Source organism: Pteropus alecto, unplaced genomic scaffold (assembly GCF_000325575.1).
Source record: "Pteropus alecto unplaced genomic scaffold, ASM32557v1 scaffold86, whole genome shotgun sequence".
Taxonomy (NCBI): domain Eukaryota; kingdom Metazoa; phylum Chordata; class Mammalia; order Chiroptera; family Pteropodidae; genus Pteropus; species Pteropus alecto.
This window is the reverse complement of record NW_006442109.1, coordinates 26,288,323-26,314,367: the sequence shown is the minus strand read 5'-3', so window position 1 is coordinate 26,314,367 and position 26,045 is coordinate 26,288,323. Positions and strand designations below refer to the sequence as shown.

The window sequence follows — 26,045 nt, the reverse complement described above, 5'->3', positions numbered from 1 at the left end:
GATTTGTTAGATTTGTGATCATTTTGAGTTAATTTTTGTATGTGGTGCAAGGTATGGATCGAGTCTTAATTTTTTGCATGTAGATATCCAGTTGTACCAGAAACTTGGTTCTTTTTTATGATTTCTTTTGTATATGTATATTGCTATTATCCTTACCTCTTTAAGCATTTTTACCAAGCATATTTTAAAATCTTGGTCTGTGTCAACAGATTCTGAGACTAAAATTTAGTTGCAAAAAGTGAGGAAAGCAGAGTTGATCAGAGAGAGAAGGTAAGCTGTGATACAGTCGCAGCAGAAGCCTTGGCCAGTCCTGTGCAGAGTTCTGAAGCTGTAATGGCCTTTCAGAGATGTCTTAAATTAAGGTTCAAGGGCTAGGCCATTGTACCTCTGCCTCTGTCAGAAATTGAATGGCCTGTCCTCAGGGAAAGAAACCACAGGTAAGGAAGCTCCCTTTAGCCAAGGGCGTTCCTGGAGGGCCAACAACAGGCAATATTTGACAACTGGGGTAATGAATACCTCAGTCTTAGAGGGGAGATCTGGGTGACACTTTGTATTATCCCTCAGTCTGTTCTAAAACTTCTGCTTCATATGGTGTGTGTTATCTAGTCTGTTGTATGTCTTTTACTCTTCACATGTCTAAGTTATTTTGACCTGTGTGCATATTTTCCCCAGGAGATGTCCCCTACTTTGTCTAGTAACATGGCCTGGAGAGGGGCCAAAGGCCAGTTCCTAATCTGTGTCAGTTCCAGTAAAAGAGGAAAGGTTAAGGGCCAGGGTGGAGATTCTAGGTACTTCAGTGTTGATCACTTCGCAGGACAAATCCTAGTTAGGATTTTACCATTGATGCTGGCTATGGTTACGCAGTAGATTTTAGTACATTAATCCTCAACCCTGCTGAATTCTTACTAGTTTTAATAATCTATATATATGTTCTCTTGGACTTCATATACAGATAAATGACATCATGTTAATAGTAACTTTTGTGTCTTCCTTTCCAATTATACTTTTTTTCTAATCTTACTGCATTGGCAAAGTCTTTAGTACAATGTTGAATGACTTTAAAGGAATTTCTTCTAATGTTTCACCATTAAATAGGTTGTTTGCTGTGGGTTTTGGTGTATACCCTTTATCAGAATAAGAAGTTTCCTTCTATTCCTTGTTTGCTTTCTTTCTAAAATCATGAATAGATGTTGACTTTTATTACATGCTTTTTCTGTGTCTATTGAAGTAATCATGTTTTTTCTTTTTTGATCTTTAGTAAATTACATTCATATTTACATTTTTTTATTGAGATACAATTCACATAACATTTGAGTCATTTAAAAATATACAATTTAGTGGTTTTTAGTATATTCACAATGCGTGTAACCATCACTACTAAATTTCAGAACATTTCCAGTATGTGTGTGTGTATGTGTGTGTATTTTTTTTTACTGTTAAACTGCCCTTTCATTCCTGGGATTAACTCAACTTGGTCATGATTTATATTCTTTTTTCAATACATCATTGGATTTGTGTAAAATCATTTTTTACAGAAGTTTTCATTGTAATGAAATTTTGTCCCTGTTTTGATGGTTCTTTTCACAGCATCTCTGGAAGCTGATGGTGGAAGAGTCAGATTTACTGGGTCAGCTGAAGGTAATAGCTTAGCTGTTCTGTTCACTCTCAGAATGATGCTGGTGGGCAATGACGTAATTCTCTAGCCTCTTCTAAGAGCACTGATAGCCCGTACCCAGAGTTCTAGAGTGGCCTTCTATGTCCTTGGCCTAATGGGCCAATTACATCTAATACTGTAAATTTACTACAATACAAAGCTTTGGGTGTTTACTTTCTTCTGGCTTAATATAATTGTATTTTCACTGAATAAATGATACCAAAGACACACCGGTCATCTTGCCACAAGATTGCTAAGTATGCCCCTTTGAAATGTCAAAAGCCTATATCCTTTTATAGATTGACTTAAACTGATGAGATTTGGAAATTAAATGTGTAATTCCAGTAGGATAATAAGAAGCTCATGGCCCTGCTGGATTACCAAATTGTAAGTTGAAATTCTTTCTGCAGATCATTAAAGACTTTTACCTTCTGGGACGTGGAGAACTGTTTCAGGCTTTCATTGACACAGCTCAACACATGTTGAAAACACCCCCCACTGCAGTCACTGAACATGGTAAGTGCCCTGTGGACCAGAGAATTACCAGCTTACTAAAGTTGTCGGGTGTTTCTTGGCTGCTACTGAACCATTTAGGCCTATTCCACATAAGAGCAGACTGTTGAGTTTCCAAAGATGGAAGGCCTTTCAGATAGGCTTCACACCGAGGTCATTGGGAGCAGCCTCTTGACTTGTGTCCCTTCCTGGAAGAATTGACACAGGCCTTCAAACCAGGTATTTTATCTTATCAGATTCTACACATATATTCCTTATGGAACATATTGGGACTTATTGCCACCATGTACTGTATTAAAACTCTTAAGGTTGTGATCATGGAAACGTAACATGAACTAACCTAGGTAGAAAGGAGAATGTATTTGCTATTATACCTATAACTCCAAAGGGATAGGGTATAACTAGGCCTCAGAATGACTGAAACCAGGAACTTAAATACTGCTAGGATTCCATTTTATCATATCTTGTCTGTGCCTTCTGTACACTCTTTGATGGCCTTATAGTCCCATCTGGAAGCATGGCCACCAACAGCTCCCAGGAACATCCCTCACAGTGTCTACTGGCGGAGCCAACCCAGACTCTCTGATAGCGAGTGAAAGGATTCCAGAGAAAGGGTTTTGATTAGTCCAGCTCAGACCGATACCTATCCCTGTGTCAGAGAGGTCAGACATTAAGATATGCCAAAGTGTTCACCCTTGACCAATAGGAATGATCACCATTCCCATTCAGACTACATAAGGAAAGTTGGGTTAAGGATCAGAGTCTGGGGAAAAAAAGAAAATTAAAGAGCTGTACTCTTTCAGTCTGAATAAAGCCTCTGGGTTGGCCTGGCTCGGTCACGTTTATATCCCTAAATAAAATAGTGTAACAAGGTAGAGTATGACCTTCCATTTGATCATGCCTGGGTCACCTGCCTACCCCTAGGATCAGGTATTGTCAACCCCACTGGAACTACACGGATTATACTGGGCAGGGCTGATTCTCTAGGGAAAATCAGGGTGCTGTTATCAACAAGGGAAGGAACACATGCCAGTCAGGCAGAAGCAACCAACATTACTGCATCCTACTCGTAGCGTGAGGCAGGCTGGGGAGAAGTGGAGAGCTAGAGGAGTCTGGCTTTGTTATGTAGCCCATATGTCCTTTTTTACAGATGTGAACGTGGCCTTCCAACAGTCAGCACACAAGGTGTTGTTGGACGATGACAACCTTCTCCCTCTGTTGCATTTGACAATTGAGTACCATGGAAAGGAGCAGAAAGGTTTGCCATTCATTCTGCATCTGTCTGCTCCTACTAGTCATCATCTGTTCTCCTTTCTCTGCTTCCACCTCCACAGAAACCATATCATTCTGGACCTTAGAAATCACCAAGTCTAGTGCCTTAATTTTATGTGGGAGGAAAGGGAAGTCCAGAGAGGCTGAGAGACCCAGGCCATGCTTTTTGTTTGTCGTGCACTGGAAAGGTCTCTGTTTTTCAAGCCACTAGACTTTAAGGCTGAAAAAAGAATCTCTAAAAGAAGATTCTTTTAGAACCTCACATAGACGTTTTCTTGCCTCTGCAAGTCCCCTTTGTGCCGTTTATGCTTCTGATACTGCAGGCTCGAGTGAGTGCTCATTTCACGAATGCTCTTCACCTGCTGAAGCTCTGGTTCTAGGTTGGCAATGTCTAAGCTAGACTTCCTTCCCTCTCTTCTTAACAGATGCTACTCAGGCCAGAGAAGGCCCTTCTCGAGAAACTTCTCCACGGGAGGCCCCTGCATCCGGCTGGGCAGCTCTAGGTCTTTCCTACAAAGTGCAGTGGCCACTGCACATTCTTTTCACCCCCGCTGTCCTAGAAAAGTGAGTATTTGATTTTCTCACAGGGAAATATGACCCACCTTATTTCCAAGGGAAGAAATTATCAGGAATAGAATTGGAGGGAGCTTGATAGCCACCAACTAGTTAGCAGTCTGTAAATGAGGTTTCAAACTCAACGCCTTCAGGTGCTGGCCAAAACCTAACTAAGTGAAGCCACAGATGTGAGATAGTAGGAAGTGGTGGATACTGGAATGAATGGTAAGGTCAAACCCTTCAAACCATCAGTTTTCTTTTTCAGTGCTAGTTTGTGACCTCTGGGACGTACAGTCTCAGGTACCACATTGACTCTGACTCTTGATAATCCCATCAGACTGACGAGGTTCCTACCTAACTTTTTTAATTTTCTTATTTACTTGGAAACACTCCAAGCCCAAGTGTTTGCTGTGGACTTTAGTCACTGGGGAGAAGATCACCTCCTTACCCCTAGGAGAGCCAGTGGGAGCAGCCAAGCGTACCAAGGTGGTGAGAGACAGGGCTTGGATCAACCCTGGTCTTTATCCTGAGAGCCTGCCAAGTGCTCTTGCTCATTTCCGTCAGGAAATAATGTCCCCCAGAGGAGAATTAGTGCTCCAGGGAAAGGAGGCAAGAGAAGCATACTTGGCTGGTCGTTGCCTCTGAAATCCATCCCCACGCCATTTCAGGAATTTCCCAAATGCTCTTATGGGTTCAGGCAGTGGCCCCTGGCCTGGCTGCAGGATGGAAGCTGTCATGCTCAGGCTAGAGGAATGGAGAAAAGGGAAACAAAGGAACAAAATGTCTTCTCTTCATCTTTCTTCTTTCTGTTCACAATCCTCTCTACTGTTTTGGAGTAGAAAAGCTTAGGGTATGAGAGATTGGGCATAAACTGGAAACGGCAAGGCCACTTCAGGGAGAAGATCCTGTGGCAGTTTCAGGTCCCCCAGACCACCTAAATAAGCTGCCTGGACCTTGTCCAGAGTCTCCACAGCTCCCAGCACCCCACAGTCCAACAGTCCTCTCACTTCCTCACTTGATATGCTCATAACACCCTTAAAGAAATCAAACTCCGAAGTATTTTTCAAACTTTTTATTATGAAAATTTCCAAATATAAACAAAAATATGGACTATAATGAACTCCCATGTACACACTGTCCAGCTTCAGTAACCAATGTACTTGTTAATTTTTTTTTTTGCTAGAGCCTTATGAAGCAATCCTACACAAGTCATTTCACTCTATCATTATGCAATTCAAAAAAGACATGTTTTTAACATAACTAAAATGCCAATATTACACCCAATAAAATTAATAATGCCTTAGTATCTGATATCTAGTCTACATTGAAATTTCTCTAGTTACCTAAAAAATGTTTTTTATAGTTAGGTTGGTTCAAATCAGATTCCAAATGGAGTATACTATTTTCAGTATATCGTTCTATTAGAAAAAATAATTCTTAAAACCAAGTGGAATTGGGTTGTCTTCTGCATGTCTTCCTAAGAAAAAGTAAATACACCCAGTTCTACCAGGAATCGCCTGCTCTTCCCATGTGTCTTCTTAGTACAGGGCTCAGCATTCAGCACCTGGCCCCTGTGCTTGCCATGAGGGAGTCTCAGTGAGAGACCTCCATTTTCTTTGGGTTTCCAGGACAGAGAATCATATTAACAAAAATTCTTGGTTCCTAATATATTCTTATTATTGGTCCTTGCAAGACCTTCCTTCTTCTTACACATACACACACACACACACACACACACACACACACACACACACACGCGCGCGCACACGCACACGCACACGCATGCACGAACAAACCATAAAACCATTTCCCAGCACAAAAACTAGAACACTAACAATAATGTCCGTCTACCTATGTGGTCCTTCCCAGTCCTGCCCCCTTGCCTCCAACATCCCAAAATGACCACTATCCTAAATTCTATATTTTCTATACTATATATTTGTCCAAAGTATACTTTTTCCTATTTAGTTGTTGTAAGCACTATAAAAAAGGGCATTGGGCTATATGTAACCTTTTGAGATTTACTTTATTCAGAATACTATTACTAGGAGTCATTTTGTTGTGTTGTACAGCTGAAGTTCATTGATTTTAATGGCTATATAATAGTCCATCATATAGATCAGTTTATTTGTCCATTCCCATTTCCTTCCTTTTTTTTTTTTAGGTGAGGCAACCCTTGGTTGACCTCACAGATTGCAAGGACGTTGTCAGTTTACAATCTCTTATTTTTCATGCCTACAGCACCTGGTCTTCCTAGGTGGTCTCCCATCCAAGTATTAACCAGGCCCAACCCTGCTTAGCTTCCGAGATCAGACAGGATCGGGGTTGTGCAGGTTGTGCCATAGTCCTTCCTGCCTTTTTGAGGAGGGGTCAGTGACACAAAGTCCTACTGTCTATTATACAGGTGGAGGTATGAAGTTTTTATCTTACATAGCCTGATGTTTCTGTCCCAGGTACAATGTTGTTTTCAAGTACTTACTGAGTGTGCGCCGGGTACAAGCTGAACTGCAGCACTGCTGGGCCCTACAAATGCAGCGCAAACACCTCAAGTCCAACCAGACCGATGCAGTCAAGTGGCGCCTAAGAAACCACATGGCATTCTTGGTGGATAATCTGCAGTACTACCTCCAGGTCTGTGCCGAGGGATGAGTAAAAGGGTATGAAGAGAAGTCCAGGAGGTTGGCAGGAGTTATTGAAGAGGAGCTGCAATCCTGCATTTGGTGAAATGCTTGGGTTTGAGAAAATTCATAGATTATCTCACTGGGCATGTGTCCTGGGGGCATTTTAGAGGAAAGTGAAAATAAATGGCTGAATGAGAATGAGGAGTTGGGGTCCTTATCAGCAATGTAGTATTTAATTATTGTTGACCTTATTTTTATAGTTTGCTGTAACTTCTGGAATCCTATAGAACTTAACCAAGTCAGTCAGTGGAGGGGAGAAGGCATGAGGGGATTGGGTTGGGGAAGGTGGTGGGGTAGGGGGAATCTGCCCAGACATTGGAGTTTGTTAGGAATTAGGCAAATAACTATCTACAAGGCTAGGCAACATAAGGGTGTCTTTAGTCAATCTTAAAGTGGCTTAGATAGGAGGAAGATGGGTGGGGCAAAGAATTTCTATGTCATCCTATCAGGCATCTTAGTGTCTTTGAGTACTTAGAATAGGCAGAGTGCTAAAATTATTTGTGTAACTGTCTGTCAGGTAGATGTGCTGGAGTCTCAGTTTTCACAGCTGCTTCATCAAATCAATTCTACCCGAGACTTTGAAAGCATCCGATTGGCTCACGACCACTTCCTGAGCAATTTGCTGGCCCAGTCCTTTATCTTGTTGAAACCTGTAAGTAAGTAGGACTGATTGGTTTCCCCACACTGCTTCTAGCCTGATTGTTCCCTTAGGCACTTTGAGGTGCCAAGATATGGAACTATCATTAAGCAATTGTTCAATCTCCATATTTAAACATTTTTAACAACTTATAAAGCAAAACTAAAAGGGACATTAAAAGGGAACTTAAATGTCTTTGAATTTCTGAAATATAGGATGTGGACAGCTATACATGAAAGAATACATGCTTAACCCTCAGAAGGATTTCAAGACATTTTTAAAACTTTCTGACACCATAGAAAGACCAACGAAAAGCATATAGTGTATACTTTCCTAGAAATCTTCTGAATCAGGATCAGCCAGTTGCTGGAAAGTTGTTTTCAGAGACTACTGGAGTAGCGTCCTCCTCTATGTGTATACACACATATGTACATATGTATATCTCCTTCAGGGGAGTTATTCTCAACCTTAGATCCACATGGGAATCAAATGGAACCCAGAGCACTTAAATTAAGAGTTCCTGGAGTGGGATCAGGCACCAGTATTTTTTAAAGCTCACAAGCTGATTCCAATTCCAGGATAAAAAGCAAGAAGGTTGAAATGATCCCTTCTAGTTTCTACTGTAACAGTTACACTTTATATTTGATGTGAGCTAATTGTCATTCTTTAGTTGTGCCACATCACAAGCACTACAGACTTCTCTTTTGTTCTGGTATTTGGGGCTGTTATTTTTGCTTCACTAAGGGAGAATGAGTTATATAAATGCCACTCCAAAGCGTTCTGTGAATTGAAAACAACCATGAACCACTGTGACAGGTAGACTGTCTTTGCATGGTATGAGTATATCTTTGGGGAAAAGTAGAATCTCAGAGCAGGTGGTCATCACTAAATATTTATTGAGTGCTCACTGTATGCAAGGCACTGGGGATACAAAGAGGTATAAGTCATGGCTCTGCCCTTAAGGAGCTCACAATCTAGTTGGAGAAACAGGACATACATACATACACAGGTCAATAACAATACAGGTGGCCTGAACAAACGCCAGGTGAATACTACAGATAATATAGAGAGCGATTCAGGGGTCACTAAAGTTTATGGGGGTTGGGGGTAGGGAGTTGGACCTGGTATTAAGGAGGTGAGTATCCCAGGCACAGGAAACAACAATGAAAGCAAAGCTCAAGGCAGGAGTACATTCTTGGTGGGTCCAAGAAATGATGACTAGTTTAATGTGGCTACAGTGGAGGTTTTGTGCAGGGGTGATTAAGAGAATGTTAGCATCTTTGCCAGGAAGGGAAGGGTTTGTTTTATACATGTTGCATTTTGAGGAGTTGGTAGGACTTGCACGTGGCATTCTCTCTCCTTGTCAGAAGTGGGAACATGAGAATAAATTACCTCTTAAGATTATTTTCCCAAATCTTTAATTTCACAGATCTTCCTTCTTTTTGCTAATACCAACTGTTTCCTGGGTAGGTGTTTCACTGCCTGAATGAAATCCTAGACCTCTGTCATAGCTTTTGCTCGCTCGTCAGTCAGAACTTAGGGCCACTGGATGAACGTGGGGCTGCCCAACTGAGCATCCTGGTGAAGGTGAGTCTGCCTGGCTGCTGGAAATACGCAGCCCTGTCCAAAGGATAGAGGTGGTTTTGCAAATGGAGAAACATGATCTTTCCCTCTGAGACAATAAAGCATTTCCCCCAGTACATACACACAGAAATAACAAGAAACAAATCTAAAATGTTGGTATCGGTTGATTTTAAAGCAGATAATTATGTGCTTCCTCAGCATTCAAAAATAGTTCGGCCCTGAATAGTTTATTGGGCCCACCAAATATGCATTGGCTTTGCTCTCACTTTCTCATATCCAACCTCCTTACTTCCTTGAACTAACCCTCTATCTTTCACTGAGATTATAATTATCTGCCTGTAACAAAAACACACAGGTTCTCCCCAACCCCAGTACACGACAGACTATATTCATTTGAAACTGGCTGCTAAATTCCTACTGAGAATGAGAGTACTTTATTAGAATTCTGTGTTCTGTGGACTTGGCACTAAGAAGTTATTTTAGGAGTTAATAGAAATGAAATGTGGGAAGGCCAGGTGGTGCTGAAGAATTTTGAGCAAGGCTTTTCCAAAGAACATCTGTCACCACCCCTCCCTTTCCCACATGGGTAGTTGGTGAGTCTCAGGAATGACGGCTTGAGTCTTTCTCTCTGCAGGGCTTTAGCCGCCAGTCTTCACTCCTATTCAAGATTCTCTCCAGTGTTCGGAATCATCAGATCAACTCGGATTTGGCTCAATTACTGTTACGACTAGATTATAACAAATATTACACCCAGGCTGGTGGGACTCTGGGCAGGTAGGAACAACCCTTGGGGAACTCAGTGGACTAAATGTGTGTGGCTTTTTAAAACAAGTCGTAGAATTCCAGTGCTGGACATACAGACTTTAGCCATCATCTGGTCCAAATACCCTCACTTTATAAACAAGAAAACTTGAGGCCCAAAGAGATAAAGCACTGTGTCTGATCATCTTTAATCATTTTAATGATTATTTTCTAGTAAAAGTCATCATAGTAAAATACTAACCTCCTGAGGCTGAGATGGGTTTTAAGTTCTTGGCTAGGTTGTGTATTGCTGTGCTGGGAAGCAGCATGGCCTCAGTTCCCAGTTCTGACATTAACTAGCTGTGCTGCTGTAGGCCTGCCTCGCTGGCCCACAGCTTCCAGTTTGTGAGAGGGGACTGCCCCTTCTAACTCTACTTTTTTTTAATCTATAGTGAGATAAAGTAGTTGTTGGCCTCTCTCAGAGGTCTGTCCCAAATGCTTTATTGTTTGCTCTTTCTGAAATGTCCTCAACCAGATTTTTCCTAAGTGATTTTAGCAGTAGTCAGACTTTGAGTTTTAAGATGACATTATCTAGATCACAGGTTGCCCTGATTCATATAGATATAAATTTTTTTTTTTTTTTTTAAAGAAAATCTTAGGAAAGCATATTTGATGAGGCTCTTTTTTTCTTTTGTAGTTTCGGGATGTGAAAATTTCGGGTTCACGAACTGGAATAAGTCTTTCCCACCACGTTCTCATCTTTAACAGAAGAAGGCTCAAAACATCTCATTCTCTAGCTGCAAGCTATTGAGAGGGCTGTCCTTTTCTCCTAGAAGTGATTACTGAACATCCACGAGTACAAATCCTTCCTCTCTTTCTCAAGTGGAAGGGTCTGCCCCCGCTTAGGGGAGTTAACTCTCCTAAGGAGCACAAGTGACATCAGCTCTCCCTCTGTGGACCCTGCAAGATCTGTTACATCGAGACCATTTCTCTGATAAGTTCATTTACTGAGCTCCTACTATGTGCCTAGGTGCTGTTCAAGCTGCAAGAGATAGCAGTAATACAGATCAGAAAGTTAAATATTTTGTGGCTCATGTGAGAAAGTCAACTGTTGTATGTTGCCACTGAGCAAGAAAGGCACCACATAAGGTAGGCTTCCCCTCACCCCACAAACCCGCTTTCCTCCAGAAAATTAAAACTGAGTGTCTCATCCTTAAGGATCTTTAAAACTATGAATCTGAAGAATTTTACCAATAACTTCCAATTATTTCAAATTGTAAAAGGGCAGTTTTAGTTACAATGTATTTAGTTGTTGTTTTAAACAAATAAGGTCCTTAAAAAAATCGAGGTCAGATTGTTAGCTGTCAAATACTGAAAACTGCAGGTCTGATTATCCCATCTTAGAAGAACCACAGGAGCTGAGGTTCTCCTAATCTGGCCCAATCATCACTGGTAATCGCTAATATTCACATCAGTATGAATCAAAACATTCAATGAACTCCCTTCAAACCAAAAAGAATGCAGCATTCTGGCCTCAGTTTTTAGCTATGTGACCTGGTCCTACACCCTGGTCTCTACATCTCTTCTACCACATATTACTCCCTTATTCTCTGCAACTGTCAGCTAAAGACAACCCCTTCCACTGCTGCTCCTGGAGCAGAGGTTAGCAAACCATCACCTGTTTTTGTAAATAAAGCTTTACCGGAACACAGCCACTCTTGTTCATTTACCTATTGTCTGTGGTTGCTTTCCTGCCATCATGGCAAAGGTGAGTAGTTGTGACACTTAAAACATTTACTATTTGGAAGAAAAAAAATTGACCGCTGCTTTAGAGAATGAGAGAACATCAACAGGGACAATGCTGGGGTAGAGAAGGGACAGCTTCCAACATGTGACAATAGTAATAAAGTTTTATACCTGTGACTAAAGCTTCTAACATTTCTGAGTGTTACCACTATATTTCTCATGTCATCCCATCAAGCTTACAGTCACTGCCCAGTCACAGCAATTGGTCCTCTTGCCTTTTAGCTGAGAGTACAGTATACAGTTTAGTGAGCTCAACTCTATAAAGAGATTTTTTTTTAATTGCCAAGAAACTTAACTGTGAATTTCACTCAACTTTTGGCACAACTATTTATCTGGGCCTACTGTAAAATCAGGTATTTAGTAGTACTGAATTTTAGATAGCCCAGGATAACCTTTTGACAGCTATGCCAAAGAAAACTTTAAAATTCACTCCTCATTATTTCCCTTGGCTAGATGTCCTCCAATGAACAAGCCAACTGAAAAACCACACAGAAGGTACTAAGTTTATCTTGCTAATTGTTCTGAAAGTAAGCTCAAAGAAGTAGATGAAGAAATCCCAGTTACTACAACCAAAGAGATTCAACATTTATTTTATCATAAAAGTCCAGCAAATAAAACTATATACAAGATCCATGCAAGGAATCCAGTTACACACAAGACACATTTAAAACCTGGTTAAAACACAATCTCCACAACAGCAAGGAATAAAACTGGTAAGACCAAGTAGCCTTAGTGAGAAATATAATCGTGTTTGTATTTTGGATGCTGCTTGAATCCAATTCTCTCCCCAACAATGAGGCACTGGATCACCCACTCTTGTGACACCACAGGCAGCTGCAATGCTTCAGCACACTTCAGCACCGAGGCTGGGCATGAGGGGTCTGTCACCACCACGTCAAATACCCCTAAAGCAATATCTGCAGGAAGCAGGGGAAGGTAAGTAAGGAAAGGAGACTCAATTTAGCCCCTCTATTAAAAAGCCTGATGTGCCTTGTAGCCAGTACATCCCACTCTGCCCAAACTAAGCCCTTTAAGTCAAACACAACATGTTACTGATCACAACCAAATGGGAAGTTATCAATAAATGCTGACCTTGTAAAAATGTTTAGCAAATACACCACTGGACACCAGTAGAAGCATAGACAGCCCAGTGCTTCACTCATGTCAGCGCACCTCTTAAAGGTGGTACTTCTCTTAGGAACACGGATATGGTTAACCAATAATCAGGACTGAGACTTAGACCACAAGGCCTAACAGCTATGGGTTCAATGACATTCTTGGAGCAGTAACAATGCACACACTTTCCAGGTACCTTTGTTATGGGCACTTGAATGGTGCTGCTTCACAGAGGCTGCCCCCCCAGTCATGAGGATCTCAGACCAGAGCTCCAGGAAGTTCTGCTGTTGATCTGACACCAAGAGTACCTTCAGATTCTGGAAAGGGTTTTCACGGGGTTGCCTATGAAGGAGTCAGACACAGCACCTTGGAATTGGGAGGGATCTTAACTTGACAGATAATATCTAATAACAGCCCTTCTATAAAAGGACTGAGGATAATCTGAATGCTTTCAAAATCCTTGCATTCAGGCACCACCCTCCTCCCCGCTTTCTGTGAATGATCTCTATTCTCTGGGATTGTGACCTCCTAATCCACCCCCTTTCTGATTTCCATGTTTGTTCTGGAACCGAAGCTGTACCCTGCTCCCTCCTGAGCCTGTATTTTTAAAGTGCTTAAAACTTAGTCCCCTCCCAATCATACAGCTTGAGTTCATTCCTTTTCAAAAGGTCACTAACCAGTGTACCCTAGGGAAATACACCAGGTGAACTGCTAAAATAAACTCAAACCCATTCAAATTCAATCATTTACAGTACGATCATTGCAGTTTCTAGAAATATTTACTCACCTAGACTCTCCCCTCGAAAAGCTTGCTTTTCTACTTTCTACTGTTCTAGGTAGGCTCTTAAAAACTTACCAATCCAGAATTCTTTGCTCCTCAAGGCTATACCCAGCTGGCAGCAGATAATTACGGTAATTCTGGAGTTGGTTGGCATGGCAACTGTCATGGACCCAGACATGAGACACACAAGGAATCCCACTGGCAAGGCACAGGAAGTACTTCCGGGTTCGACAATGTTGATCCGCGATTAGGAGACACTGGTAGGCTGTGTTACACTGGAAGAAAAGGAATAACTACCAATGGGTTTGGTGATATCTCTGGAAAGCACCTGAATAGCAGCCCTAATGAGTCATAGAGATTGGATCTGAACACTTTCAAATACAGTGATCCTTGAACAACATGGGTTGGAACTGTACAGGTCCACTTACACACAGATTCTCAATTGACCCGTGCAGTTCAAACATGTGTTGTTCAAGGGTCAACTCTGTGGCTGAGAATCCAGCAGGGGGCGGGCTGACTGGTTATATGCAGATTTTTTACTGCATGAGAGGTTAGCACCCCGAATGCCCATGTCGAATGCCCATGTCGTTCAAGGGTCAACTGTACTATCCAAAATGTGACTGATCCTGTCCTGCCCAAGACCTCTTTTCTCAATGAAAGGCCCAAGTGGCTTCCCTAGACACTCTCCCTGCCTCACCTGCAGCTTCTGGGGACCTAAATCCTCAAGGGACAACTAAACTCCCATGTATTCAGCATTTCGGGCAAAGAATCAGCAACACTGTGATAGGGATTTCTATTAAACACAAATTTTAATCTGCGTTTGTCCCAGCAACAGAACCATAGCCATTAACTCATGGTTTTAACTTCTCTCCCTGTATACAGTAAAAATTCCACTTCATGTGAACAACCGTTGGCAGTTTCCTAGTTCCTGAAATCTCTAGCTACTGTCCCTCTCAGGCCTATTCTCGGTACAGGTAGTGGACTCTTCGTCACGGCCCCTCTGGGAAGCTACACAAAGAAACTCCTCACCTGGGCTTCATTGAAGTCTTCGAGAATATAGCCAGCTCCTGCTCGAAGCTGGGATTCTGTATACTGCTTGTTGAAAGGAGGAATTTCTAAAAATTCTATATAAAAAACATAACCAAGATAATTATTACTACTGGTTGGTTTATTTGCTACTTTATGCCTGCTTCTTACTGCCCCCTTTCCACTCCCCAACTATCTCCAGAGTACTGTATCTCAAGGACAGGTCAAGGGCTTCCCCATGGTTCAGAAAGAGATCTGTCTTGAGGCCTATAAAGTGCTGCCAAAAGAAGGGACAACAGCAGGAGGGGTAGGGAAGATGAGAAATGGACGCAGGTCTTAGACCTAAAAACAGCAAACATTTCTGCACCAAGACCGAGTCATCGGACTGTTCACAGGGGTAGATACACCACCAATTCCCATAGTGATGTATTCCCATCGGAGTTCTTCCTTATGTCTACCCTAAATCTCTTCTACAAAACTATGCCCATTTCCTCTTTCTTCTGTGGAGGTGAATAGCTCTTTAGCACTTTTTATAATAGAGCCTTCAAATTCTCCCTTCATTAGCATTTTTACCCCCTGTACACTAAAACTGATAAACGAGAATGCTCAAAGAAAGTAAGGTTTTAAAATTTTAACTGATTAAGTGAAGATTAGCCAGAAAATCCTCTTTCAACCTTTTTATTGAAAACTATCTACCTTTGATGATCTTGAAGTACCTCAGGACACTGAACATCAATGACTGCTCTATAGTCTTGAGGGTGAAGTAGAAGTTATGAGAGATGAGGCTGAAGCTGTAATGACCCTAGGCAATTAGAAATTGCTTCTTTTGACCAAATATCTAATTTGAGCTTGTTTTCTTGTCATCTGCTCCTCTCATATATAAATAACACATTAAAAAAAAAGAAAGAAAAAAAGCAAGACATTAGAGGTTTTAGTTAATTAGGAGTTCTGAGAAATTAAGTGCTAATTAACTTATCACAAGTAAAAACACAAACCAAGTATATAAAAGTGCAACGCCAGGACCAATCCCTTTCCCCCTCATACCCAAAGGTAAAATTTGGCAGAGAAGACCCCTCGTAGAGATGGCTCCCCAACCCACCCTTGGTACCCTCTCTGCCTGCTGGAGCTGCTCAGGCAGTGTCGATGCCCCAAATTCAGGCCTGTGCAACTTTAGGTAGGTCTGACTGGCCAGCCTATTCATTTTTTATTGCTCTTGATTCAGCATTCTCCATATTCTTTTTAAAATGAAAACAAACTGGAAACTCTAACTGGTTATAAGAAACTCAGAATACAGCAGGACTATTTCTCAGTTTTATGACTATCCTTCTGACCTGTCTAAATGACACACATGTCACAATTTTCAATGCCAGCACTCTACTGCTAGGTCACTGCTAAGGCCCCTTATGGTCCTTTATTTTCAAGACTTCTATTTTATGTCTGCATAATCCATGCTGTTTCTAGTCCTGACCAATTTAGATTTTAATCCCTGCTTATATTTCCTTGTGTTTGTGTAATCAAATATTACGTAGGTCTAGACAGTCCACTTCTCACTAAATAAACCCAACTCCAGTCAATCCCTGTGGCTTGTGTTGTGCCACCTAACAAGACTGAAAGCAATATTCTTAACTCATTAACAAATATGTCTCATAAGCTGAATTCAAATATTTTGCTGAACTCCTGGCATCTCAGAGATTCCCATTTATCCTTAAGACATGTCACAGTTTCTTGAAAACTAAGTCTGTAGAGAATCGTTTTAGTACAAATATCTTCAGGCTTGAGACTAAGGAACCTCTAAAACATTCTCATATTCTAAAACTATCAAGGATTCTGGTACAACGTCCATGGATGAAGGAGCGACATAAAGCAGACACATTCTCCTTATATAACCATACTTTACGTGAGAAATCTGGAGGTCCCTCTAAAAAACTGTCCAAGTTCCCCCTCAATTAGATAAGGCCTACCTCCCTTTACTCATGTTATAGAATGAGATTAAAAACATTTGCCATATCAATCAGCAAGTGGGAATAGAGGGAATTTTTATGAGTTGAGTTTATAATATCTCACAGAGGCTCACAGATTTTAAGTCGGCTTTCTTACCCATGCTATACCAACAAATAAAACATATACAAACTGCCTTGTGAAGTGCTGGTTGAGGGAAGGGTTAGGAATGCTTTGGAGAATAAAGACTAGAGTCCAGTAATATTGTGAAAGCAAAACAAGACCACGAACACTGTTTTGATGCCATGACACACCTCCTCACAAAATACTCAAGGGACTCTCAATTGCTTATGATCAAAACAAAACTAATTTTTAGCTAAGAAACTCCACACAAACCCTAACTCTCATTGTACCTATCTGAATTCTGACAAATTAGGCTTGGAGTACACTTAACCTTGAAACCCACACATGCCACACCTGCTCCTACACCCTAGAATAGAGCCTCTATACTGATGACTGTTTATACACCTTATAGAGAGCCTGAACCTTAACCGAAACTCCCTGACCACCCTTCCCATAACCCTGTATAGATCCCCATGTGGCTGCAGTTAGTAAGAGATAGTTTTTGTTAATTAGGAGTCATCCACACACTTGAAATGCCAACCATCACAAATCTGCAGTGGTGTTATTTTAAGATAATCATGTTCTCTAATTCAATTCTCTCTTTCAAGACATTAGCCAGAACTGGAACTTGTAGAAAACATGATTCCATTTGGACCTCTAGCCTTTATAGCCACATTTGGATACTGCTGTCAATCACTTATAGTGTATACATTTGTATCTGTTCATTTTCTCTCCTAGATCACACTCTCTTTAGACAATTGAAATAATTTTTATGCGTCCCCGCCACAGCCTTCACTCAAACCCTAAGTAACAGATAACATAGAAATATAATGTATAGATTTGCTTTAAGGTTGAAGGGAGGTACAAGAGTTGAAAAGGCCTAGAAGCCATTCCTCTGAAATCACCCTGGGGCCCTGGGCACCCCATATTCCAGTCTTATAACACAGACCTCAAGAGAATGAACTCTGCAGAACATTCAGAAACCTGACTGACCAGGATGACTGGAGTAGGGTAAAATGAACACTACTAGGTTCTAGTCCCAAGTCTACCACTATTGTGGACAAAAAGCAATTATTTAACCTCTCCAAGCTTGTTTCCTCATCTGTAAAGCAGATAAGATCTCCCATCTGCATCACAGGATTGTTTTGAGAAAGCACTCACTTAGGAGGAATTTTGTGAAAATAATCTATAAAGCAAGAACCAGGGTTAATTTTCCCTGACCATGATCACAGTTACCAATTGCCCTGCCTCCTCTACAGATGGCTGGGGGGCCACCAGACTCATCAAGTGAATGGAAAGGAAGGAAGTGTATGTGTCAAAGCCCGCAGGGCTCCTTAGGGCCTTACCCTCCTCTTCCTCACTGCTTCCTGAAGGACCATCTGGCAGTTTGGAGCGGCTGGCCAACTTGTCACTTGTTGTGGCCATTGTGAGGAGAAAGGCATAACCCAGAAACAAGGTCTTGTTGAGAGGCAAAGGCCCTTTCTGCTCTTCCAGGGTGGAGGGTTCACTCATGTTGTCTCCACTCTCACAGGGGCTCACAAACTCTCCTGCCCCCACCGCACCTGGGAAGGACAGAGGCATAATGAGGTGGGTAAAGACCACTGCCTGGGCATGACAGGATGAACTTTTCACCAAAGACCATTCTTGTGGCCAAGAACCTAGGACAAATTACAGTGCAGAGAAATTTTACATACTTAAAGTTTATAGTCATGATAATGCATACATTGTATTCATAAATGAAAAAAATCAACTAGTATTGCTTTTATACAGCCAAACCAAATTCTTCTGAGGTCATCTGAAGAAAGAGGTTGTTCTAATACAAAGATTAGGTATTAGTGAAAATACCTGGAAGTCTTCAGCCTACTTTCTCTGCCCAGTGCTGATTTCTCCCAGGATATGTGATAAAAAAATAACAACAACAACAAAAATAACCCACTTTTTTTATCAAGAAATGCCCCAACAGATAAACCCACCGTATATCCCTGACCTTCACCAGAATGGTGCATAGAATACTTGGTAATTTAAGTGTTTTTACATGTTGCGAGAGCCACGCCCAACAGCCTGCTTTAATTGTCCCAGTTTGCAACACCTTGGGGGAGGGGGGAGGGAAGTGACCCAGCCAGTCCAGGACTCCCAAAACACCCATGTTAGGAGTGCACCCAACAAGTCCTTGAGAAGAAAACAAATACCTGACTTGGAGAAGCTGAATCGTAGGCTCATTAGGAGGCTAAGATGACAGACAGGTCATGCCTCCCTAAAATAAAACCAGCAGCAAAAGAACAGTGTGATGTAGTATGGATAAACCTGGACTTCAAAGTCAGACTTGCCTGAGTATGAATTCTAGATTACTGTGTCACCTTGGGAAAGTTAGCCAACTTTTCTGTACCTTAGGTTATTTAATTAGAAAATGACTTTGCTAGCACCTATACCTCACAGGGATTATATGAGGTAATATGTGAAGTGCTGAGTTCCATGCCTCACATACCCTAAAACACAGGAGAGGTGTTAGACCGATATGGAGATGACACAACTCAAATACATAGGAAACAAAAGGAGCTCTACTGCCAGGACAATGTAGCAACCAATAAACTTCCTCAGTTTGCATCCTTAGGGCAGACACTGAGGGCTGTACTTCTGCATCTCCAGAACTCACAGAGGCTGGGGCTGGGTCACAGGAGAGATCCAGTAAACAATAGATGGATTGAACTCCTCTGTTAAGAAGCAAGAGGGACGGGAAAGTGGTTGTTTGGAGGACAGTAGGGAGAGGGGAGATGCAGGCTGAAGTACTAGCTCTCAACAGGAAGTATGAGAAAGCAGGAGGACTCTGAGCACAAAGGAGAAGGAACAGAGCTTCCAAAGGTAGAAGATGGTGCCAAGTAAACCAAGAGATCTAAGACAAATTTCATCTATTTTAAATCTGCTTAAAATTCAATACTACTTCTTTCCTTCCGAGAACCTACACTGGAGTCAATGTTTCTGATCAAGACCTGGTTTCCTATCTACCCTCACTGCCCTCTGCTGGGAAATGAAAGAGGGAGATGCAGAAAGCTGTCTCAGAACCACCAGTGGGCTTGTGCGGGGCCCCCGACTTTGTAGCCAGGACAGGAGGGCCATTGTCCCATATTAGGCTCCATCTATAGCAGCTGGCCTTGCATCCCACCATGGTCTGAGGGAGAATGAAGCAAAAGGGAGCACTCACCAGGTTTCACAGTGGCAGACTTCCGGCCTCTCTTGGCAGGGGATCGTTCCTCTTCAGAAGTGGCAAGTTTTCTTTTGCCTGAGAGAACTCCCGTGGAGGCACGAGGGCTTTCTGTGATCTTCCGGGAAGGGGTTGTACTGCTGCTGCTGGAGGCAGTGGGGGTGGCCGGGGAGCTGATGTTACTGCGACGTTTCCTTTTCCCTTCCACCAAATTGTCTGTGAGAGGATAAGCCAGAGGCTGGTCAACTTCTATGACCTAAGGCCCCAGACTCCAAGAAGCCAGGCAGAGCATGACTTAGATGCCACCACGACCTTCCCTCAATCTCCCATAGGGGCAGGAAGCCCCCTTTTAAGGCCATTATATTTTGTTTCAATCTCTGTCAAGACTAAAATGTGTCTGTTTGTTCCCCTGTAGAAGTGGGGAGGCCAGAAAAATCTGAGGACTTCCTATTTGGTCCTGGGAAGGAAATAAAGATAGACAGTGGCTCCGGAAACTGATAGCTCATTATCATCTCATGAACCACATGGGAATAATAAGATTTAAGGTAGCATTACTGATTGCTCTAGAAAACACTCCTTGCACCACAAGCAGGGCAGAGGCCCAGAGGCTGCTGTTCAGGAACCGAAAGTCTTACCTAAGCTGATATCTGCTGCCTTGGTGAGGGGTGTCACTGCCTCATATGGGCCAAGGCCATACTGCTCTCTCAGTCTGTTTCCTTGCTCCAAGGACAGAATGACAGCCATTCGCTTATACCACTTCCTTTGGCCTTCTTTTTCAATGCTGTAGTACAGTTCTCCAGACTCCTTCCTATGCCCTTTCACTACCCCTGGGTGGGGGGCGGGAAAAAAAGTAAAATCAGCTTGCTGTTGTTTTAGGCTGCCCGACATCCACTCACAAAGGCTCTGCAGAGCAGGCTAAAAGTCAGGGAATTAGGAGATCTAACAGTGGGCTGAAGTTAGGATTTTAATGAAATCCCAGCTGTCCATCCCAGACATCACCACTACTTAAGATATATGTAGCTACTAGCTTGACATTGAGACATGGAAAGTTTCTTGACAGAAGGAATCCTATAGTTATAAAATAAAGCTTCCTAAAGCCAGCCTGGTTCAAATGGTTCTTGAAGTGAAATGCCACGTGGTGTCTTAATGATCTCATTATAACTTACTAATTCTGAGTAATAATCCTTAAGTTACAGGTCAAAGATATCATTCTAAGAGAGAATATGTGTCTGTCTGTGTAGCAGAATCAAAATAAAGATAGAGCAATGAAAGGAAAAAATAAATCCTGCCTCTCCTGCCTAATCTTCCCTCCCTATTACCTATTTTCCTGCTCTTACTCTGATATGGAATCTAAAGATAAGGCCTTTAGGTTAGAAGAAACACAATGTGGGATATACAGGAAACTGGGTTAGAATTGCGGAGACCTGATCTTAGGCCTAATTCTGTTACCACCAAGCTGTGTGATTTTGGGCAAGACTTGCAGACCCGTTTCCAATTCTGTGAAAAAAATAACACTCCTTCCCCTCTATCAATTAATACACAATTTACACACACACACACACACACACACACACAAAACCAAGGCATTAATATAAACACTTTTTCATTCCCATAAATAGAAAGGTCTGTTTGTTCTCTCCCATTAGCCTATGCTTGAATGAAAGGCTGAAAGAAATCCAGAACCTAAGCCACCAAGGAAAAAACTATAGAGGAGAAAGCAGACCTTGGTTCTCTTCTTATTTATGCCACAGAATCACTCTTTCTCTTGCTTGTTCATCTCCTGGCTTAACTCTCTATCACCAACTAAATCACAAGACCCCCTCAAAAGCACAAAGAAGCCCAACAATATACTTCACACTAATGAAGAGCTACTAAAACTAGGAGCAGTCTAATGTTGACATTAGTGGGCAGCCTCAATTAATTAGGCACAGAATCCCCACTCCTTGATGCTTTAATTCACTCTGGATACCGAACTGTCTCTGCGAGATAAGAGGGTAGAATGTGGACCTTCGAAAGTGGCTTAACACCTGAAAGAACAACAAATGTATTTGATACAAACTATGTAAGTCACAGATCACAAAAGACCTAAATCCATGTGCCACTAACTGACATCACACAGAGCTAAGTGTTATCCAGAACTAGAAAGTGAAGCAGCCCATTTAACAGTAAAATAAAGGGAAAAGAGCAACTACTCAGGAGTCCAAATCACAAGAGTCTGGAGAGACCTCGACAGAGGTACTTTTGCCCAATATATTCCAATCCATGTCCAAAAAAATCTCCAGAAAGGATTATTTTAAATGACAAACACCACAAACATGTATCTCCAAATTAGTTCACAGAAAATAACCAATGTATTCAAAGAAATGGCACAGGAAACAGTCATTACAAACACAAATCCCTCACCATTGCCAGTACAGGAAACTGACAGCTTGAGGCAAAAAAAAAAAAAAGGCACCATTATTTAAACCAGAGAGTAAGTGTTGAGTGTGCAGGCACACAAACACAGCACTAACAACTTCCTAAGCAAAAATATCTCCATATATCTGCCACACTCACCTACTGAGTTCCCATCAAGGCAGGAGATTTAAAAGTTAGTGGTGAAAGGACAGAGAAAGGGAAAAACACTAACTTTACAGTAGAAACCTAGCAACCACCACCTCAACCAAATGAAGGTTAACACACCAGTGATGTCCTATGGATGTCACATACTCCTCCCTCCCCCATATGATGTGATGAGAAGGGCACTTCACCTTGGAAGAGTTCTTTTCAAAAACTCATAATTCCAATCTAATCAGAAAACATAAGACAAACCCAAACCGAAGGACATTCTACAAAATACCTGACCAGTACTCCTCAAAACTGTCAAGGTCATGAAAAACAAGAAAAGATTCAGAAACTGTCATAGATGAGAGGCGATCAAAGGACACATGAGGATTAAATACAATGTGGTAATCCTGGACTGGATCCTGGAACAGAAAAAGGACATGGAAAAGCTGGTGAAATCCAAATAAAGTCTGGAACTTAGTTAACAGTAATGAGCCAAGGTTGTTTTCTTACTTTTGACAAATGTACCATGCTGATGTACGATGTTAACAATATGGAAAGCTGGAAAGCTGGGTGAGGGATATATAGGAACTCTCTGGACTATCAGTACCCAGTACTTTGCAAAATTTTCTATAAATATAAAATTATTCCAAAATAACAGGTTTATTAAAAATAAGCAACAAAGAACAAAAAAGCTAATGATGAGTAACCAGTGTTACAGGAATGGAATTTCTGACAGAAGAGAAGACTGGGCACAGTAAATCTATATAGACTGCTTCTTTTATTACCTGCACTGAAATACTCATCCTCTGAGAGAGCTGTCACTTCCGTATCCAGCGGGATGGGGTCACACAGCAGAATGTCTTTGCCCAACACATCACACTCATACCCATCATCAAAGAGCAATTTATACTTCCCAGCTCCAACATCTCGTGTGATTTTCCCAGAGTAAAAATAGCCATTGGATGACCATTTGGCTACAACACGGAGCCCTACAAAGCTGTTCCCTGGAGAGGAGGCATCTAAGCCATCAGAAGGGCCAGCAGCAGCCTGGAAAGGAATCTCTGGAGAGTCGCTTCGACGCAAAGCACCAGCACCCACGTCTGCTCGTCTGGTGGGCTCTGGCATTCGGGGCACAATACGAGTAAAGGATTTATCATCTGGAGACATGCTGGGTGAAATGTCCTCTATGCCCAAGGGGCCAGGCACAGCTGTTTCTCTAAAGAGATATAAGAGATAGAAGAAGGCAGTGAGAATAAGAAGAAATAGTTACCTAGCATTTTCCCACTCCTTTGTCCATGGGTCTGTCTCTTCAGCCCATTCTTTGGTAATCCCATCACAGGCATAAGCCTGGTCTCTCAACAGCCTCACTCTGATCCCTGCCCACTTCCCAGTCAGTGTGGGCCCCTCTTCTCCCTCCTGACACCCCACATACTCTCTAATCCCCTCTCTTCTCTCTGCTCCCTTGTTTTCTAAACAAGTCACAGACTAAGTATATCTCACACTACCCGGGTACCTGGTTCCAGTGGTCCGAGAAGGCGGGCGGCCCCTTCGCCCGCGCCCACGAGGCGTGACTGGAGCCTTCCCTCCCTGTCTGATGCCAAGGCCTGCATCACCATCCTCCTCACACACTGGCGCCCCTGTCTGACTGACCCCTTTTCTAGGACTAGAGAATGAAGACAGGTTAGTCTGATAGCACCTGCTACTGGATCCTTTCCCCAGTCTCCCCTTGGCCCTCAGACTACATGCCAGGCCAACATGTGCTGGGCCTCCAGGGCAGCAGGAAGCTGGTCCACACACCCACCACCAAAGTATCAGCTGGGGAGTGGGAATTTAGGATAATAAGTAAAGGACATTTTCCTCTATGCAAGTCTATTCCCGCCTGACAAAGCTTCCTACTGCTGCCCTTAAAAAGAGCACACGAATTTCTACCCTGCCTTCTCTTCTAGTTCAGGCTCTGGACATCTGCAGAGGATAACAATAAGCTAAGGGATGTGTCAAGTTGGGGGTCACTACCCCAAACTTTCTGTATTCCCAACTAACACTTGTAGGCTGCAGAAAATGGGGGTGGCAGGAGCATGTGCCAACATTCTCAAAGTCCCCTCACCTGTTTCTCTATGTTTTCTAAGAAAGTCTACCTCCCACAAGCTCCCTGCTACCTCCCAGGCAAATCCCAAATAGGATAGGAACAAAAGGGGAGGAAAAGGAGTTGATTTATCCTAGATGGAAGATGGGAGGGATTTTCCCATTACTCCCCTTTTCCTGTGATATCTAAAATGTCAGCAACCCTGCCCCTGCTGTAGCTCTCTCTCTGGAGACCCTGTCTGCACCTCGGTTTTCCTGGGCCTCCTCGGGAGCTGGGCAAGGCAAAATCTGCGGGTTCTGTCCCGCTGGTTTTCCCTTTGAGTGATCCGGCTCCTCTCCCTGAGCTGCCACTGCTGTGCATGGCTGAGAGACTCGTCCCACTTGACGTGCGGTGTAAGCTGGATGCCTTGGAGGAAAAGGAGCTGATATCCCCCAGGTCACCTGAGGAGCCCCCAGTCTTTGAAGGGGATATTTCAGATTCACACTCCCGACACTCTACAACTGGCTCTTCAGTCTCCTGCAAGGAAAAAATAAATACAAAAGCTAACAGAAGTCACAATAATACAATGCTAATGGGCTGGTTGGAAAATACTAATGATGGCAAGAAATTTCGATTCATAAAGGTGGGAATGAGGACAGAATTTTCTGGAATAACGGAAATGTTCTATATCTTGTTTTGAGTTGTAGTTACATAAAATTGTCAAAAGCCACTGAACTAAACATGTAAGATGTGCACATTCTACAGAGAATACATTATATCTCAATAAAAAATAAAGGTGATATTAGATTGGGAAGAAAGAGAGCTCTATCCTGAGCTGTTAAATTATCTTTTTACTGGACAAGTTCACAACCTTTGGCTACTGAGAAACCAGCAAGGATTCTACCCCAGAGGACAATGGTAACTCGCTGAGAGAAGACAGGTAAGGAGGTAGGTAGGTAGAGGAAAATGAGTGGCTGAGAGCCATTCTGGTACTTGATTAGCAGTTGGCAGCATTTCCTGTTTTTCGAGATTAAGTATTTTATATTACTTTTCAATAAGTGATAAATAAAAATTATAGGCAAAAATAGGCTAAAAATAGTATTACTGTTTAGAAAAATGAAGACCGAAAAGACAATAATAATCAAAATATACGAGTTTTTGGTATCTACAGAGGACAAGAATGTCAAATTGACTATCTTACATGCCTATTTTGATGGACTGACAGTAGTGGCCTGGAGCCCAGTTTTAAGCAGTCTTATGAAGCTAATTCCCAGGCTTAGTGAGAAAAGGTACTACAACCAATCATCAATCTCTATGGGCACAGGCTTGAGACATTCCATGACAGGTGCTGCACATTTGCTTTTCTGCTCTAGACTGTTCATGCATTATTGTGCTGCCAGAGAAAATATGGAGAAGTATAAGATAAACTCTTCCCTCAGAGAGTTTGCAATCTCTCTGGGAGATAGCACACGACGCACACACACACATTTAAATAATGTATGAGATGATTAAATGAGTATTTTGAAGCATTAGCTTCTTGAAAATCTCTCCTTTAGAATCTATAAAGTCATTTTCTCATTTTCTTTTCCTTTCATTCTACCTCTTTGACCACTTCTATTTGTACTTGTTTTGGGGTTCTTCTTTCTTGGCTTATTCCTTTAAAACTGGTATTTCCCAAGATTCTGTTCTCATTCCTTTCTCACTCTTCCATGCTTTCCCTAGCCAGTCTTACCAGACACATCCCTGTCTACCAACAATACAATGTTCACTCAGTTCCAAATTCTCAGACACAAATGCCTACTAAACTCTT

At 42.1% G+C, this 26,045-nt stretch overlaps 2 protein-coding genes and 1 pseudogene across 11 annotated transcripts in view; 1 reads left to right on the top strand and 2 right to left on the bottom strand.

Annotated features, from left to right (window-relative positions):
* Positions 1–11,560, top strand: part of TUBGCP4 (tubulin gamma complex associated protein 4) — a 66,565-nt gene extending 55,005 nt beyond the window's left edge. For all 6 annotated transcript variants that reach the window (XM_025038803.1, XM_025038801.1, XM_025038802.1 and 3 more), the window contains 9 exons: positions 1,588–1,638; positions 2,065–2,170; positions 3,318–3,425; positions 3,865–4,003; positions 6,448–6,625; positions 7,193–7,327; positions 8,783–8,899; positions 9,531–9,670; positions 10,335–11,560. In XM_025038803.1, the coding sequence (XP_024894571.1) occupies positions 1,588–1,638; positions 2,065–2,170; positions 3,318–3,425; positions 3,865–4,003; positions 6,448–6,625; positions 7,193–7,327; positions 8,783–8,899; positions 9,531–9,670; positions 10,335–10,347 (987 nt within the window). In that variant the 3' untranslated portion in view covers positions 10,348–11,560. The remainder of the gene's footprint in view (positions 1–1,587; positions 1,639–2,064; positions 2,171–3,317; positions 3,426–3,864; positions 4,004–6,447; positions 6,626–7,192; positions 7,328–8,782; positions 8,900–9,530; positions 9,671–10,334) is intronic.
* LOC112469848 lies at positions 6,227–6,341 on the bottom strand (annotated as a pseudogene).
* A 443-nt stretch (positions 11,561–12,003) lies between the features above and the next one.
* The window catches only part of TP53BP1 (tumor protein p53 binding protein 1), an 81,761-nt gene continuing 67,719 nt past the window's right edge, over positions 12,004–26,045 (bottom strand). For 3 of the 5 annotated variants that reach the window (XM_006920436.3, XM_006920437.3, XM_015595861.2), the window contains 10 exons: positions 24,501–24,772; positions 23,687–23,836; positions 22,959–23,389; positions 20,262–20,453; positions 19,627–19,842; positions 17,774–17,989; positions 14,370–14,464; positions 13,416–13,615; positions 12,756–12,901; positions 12,004–12,360 (listed from right to left, as the gene is read on the bottom strand). In XM_006920436.3, coding sequence (XP_006920498.1) covers positions 12,173–12,360; positions 12,756–12,901; positions 13,416–13,615; positions 14,370–14,464; positions 17,774–17,989; positions 19,627–19,842; positions 20,262–20,453; positions 22,959–23,389; positions 23,687–23,836; positions 24,501–24,772 — 2,106 coding nt within the window. In that variant the 3' untranslated portion in view covers positions 12,004–12,172. The remainder of the gene's footprint in view (positions 12,361–12,755; positions 12,902–13,415; positions 13,616–14,369; positions 14,465–17,773; positions 17,990–19,626; positions 19,843–20,261; positions 20,454–22,958; positions 23,390–23,686; positions 23,837–24,500; positions 24,773–26,045) is intronic. The other 2 variants (XM_015595862.2, XM_025038798.1) reach the window with 2 other exon arrangements.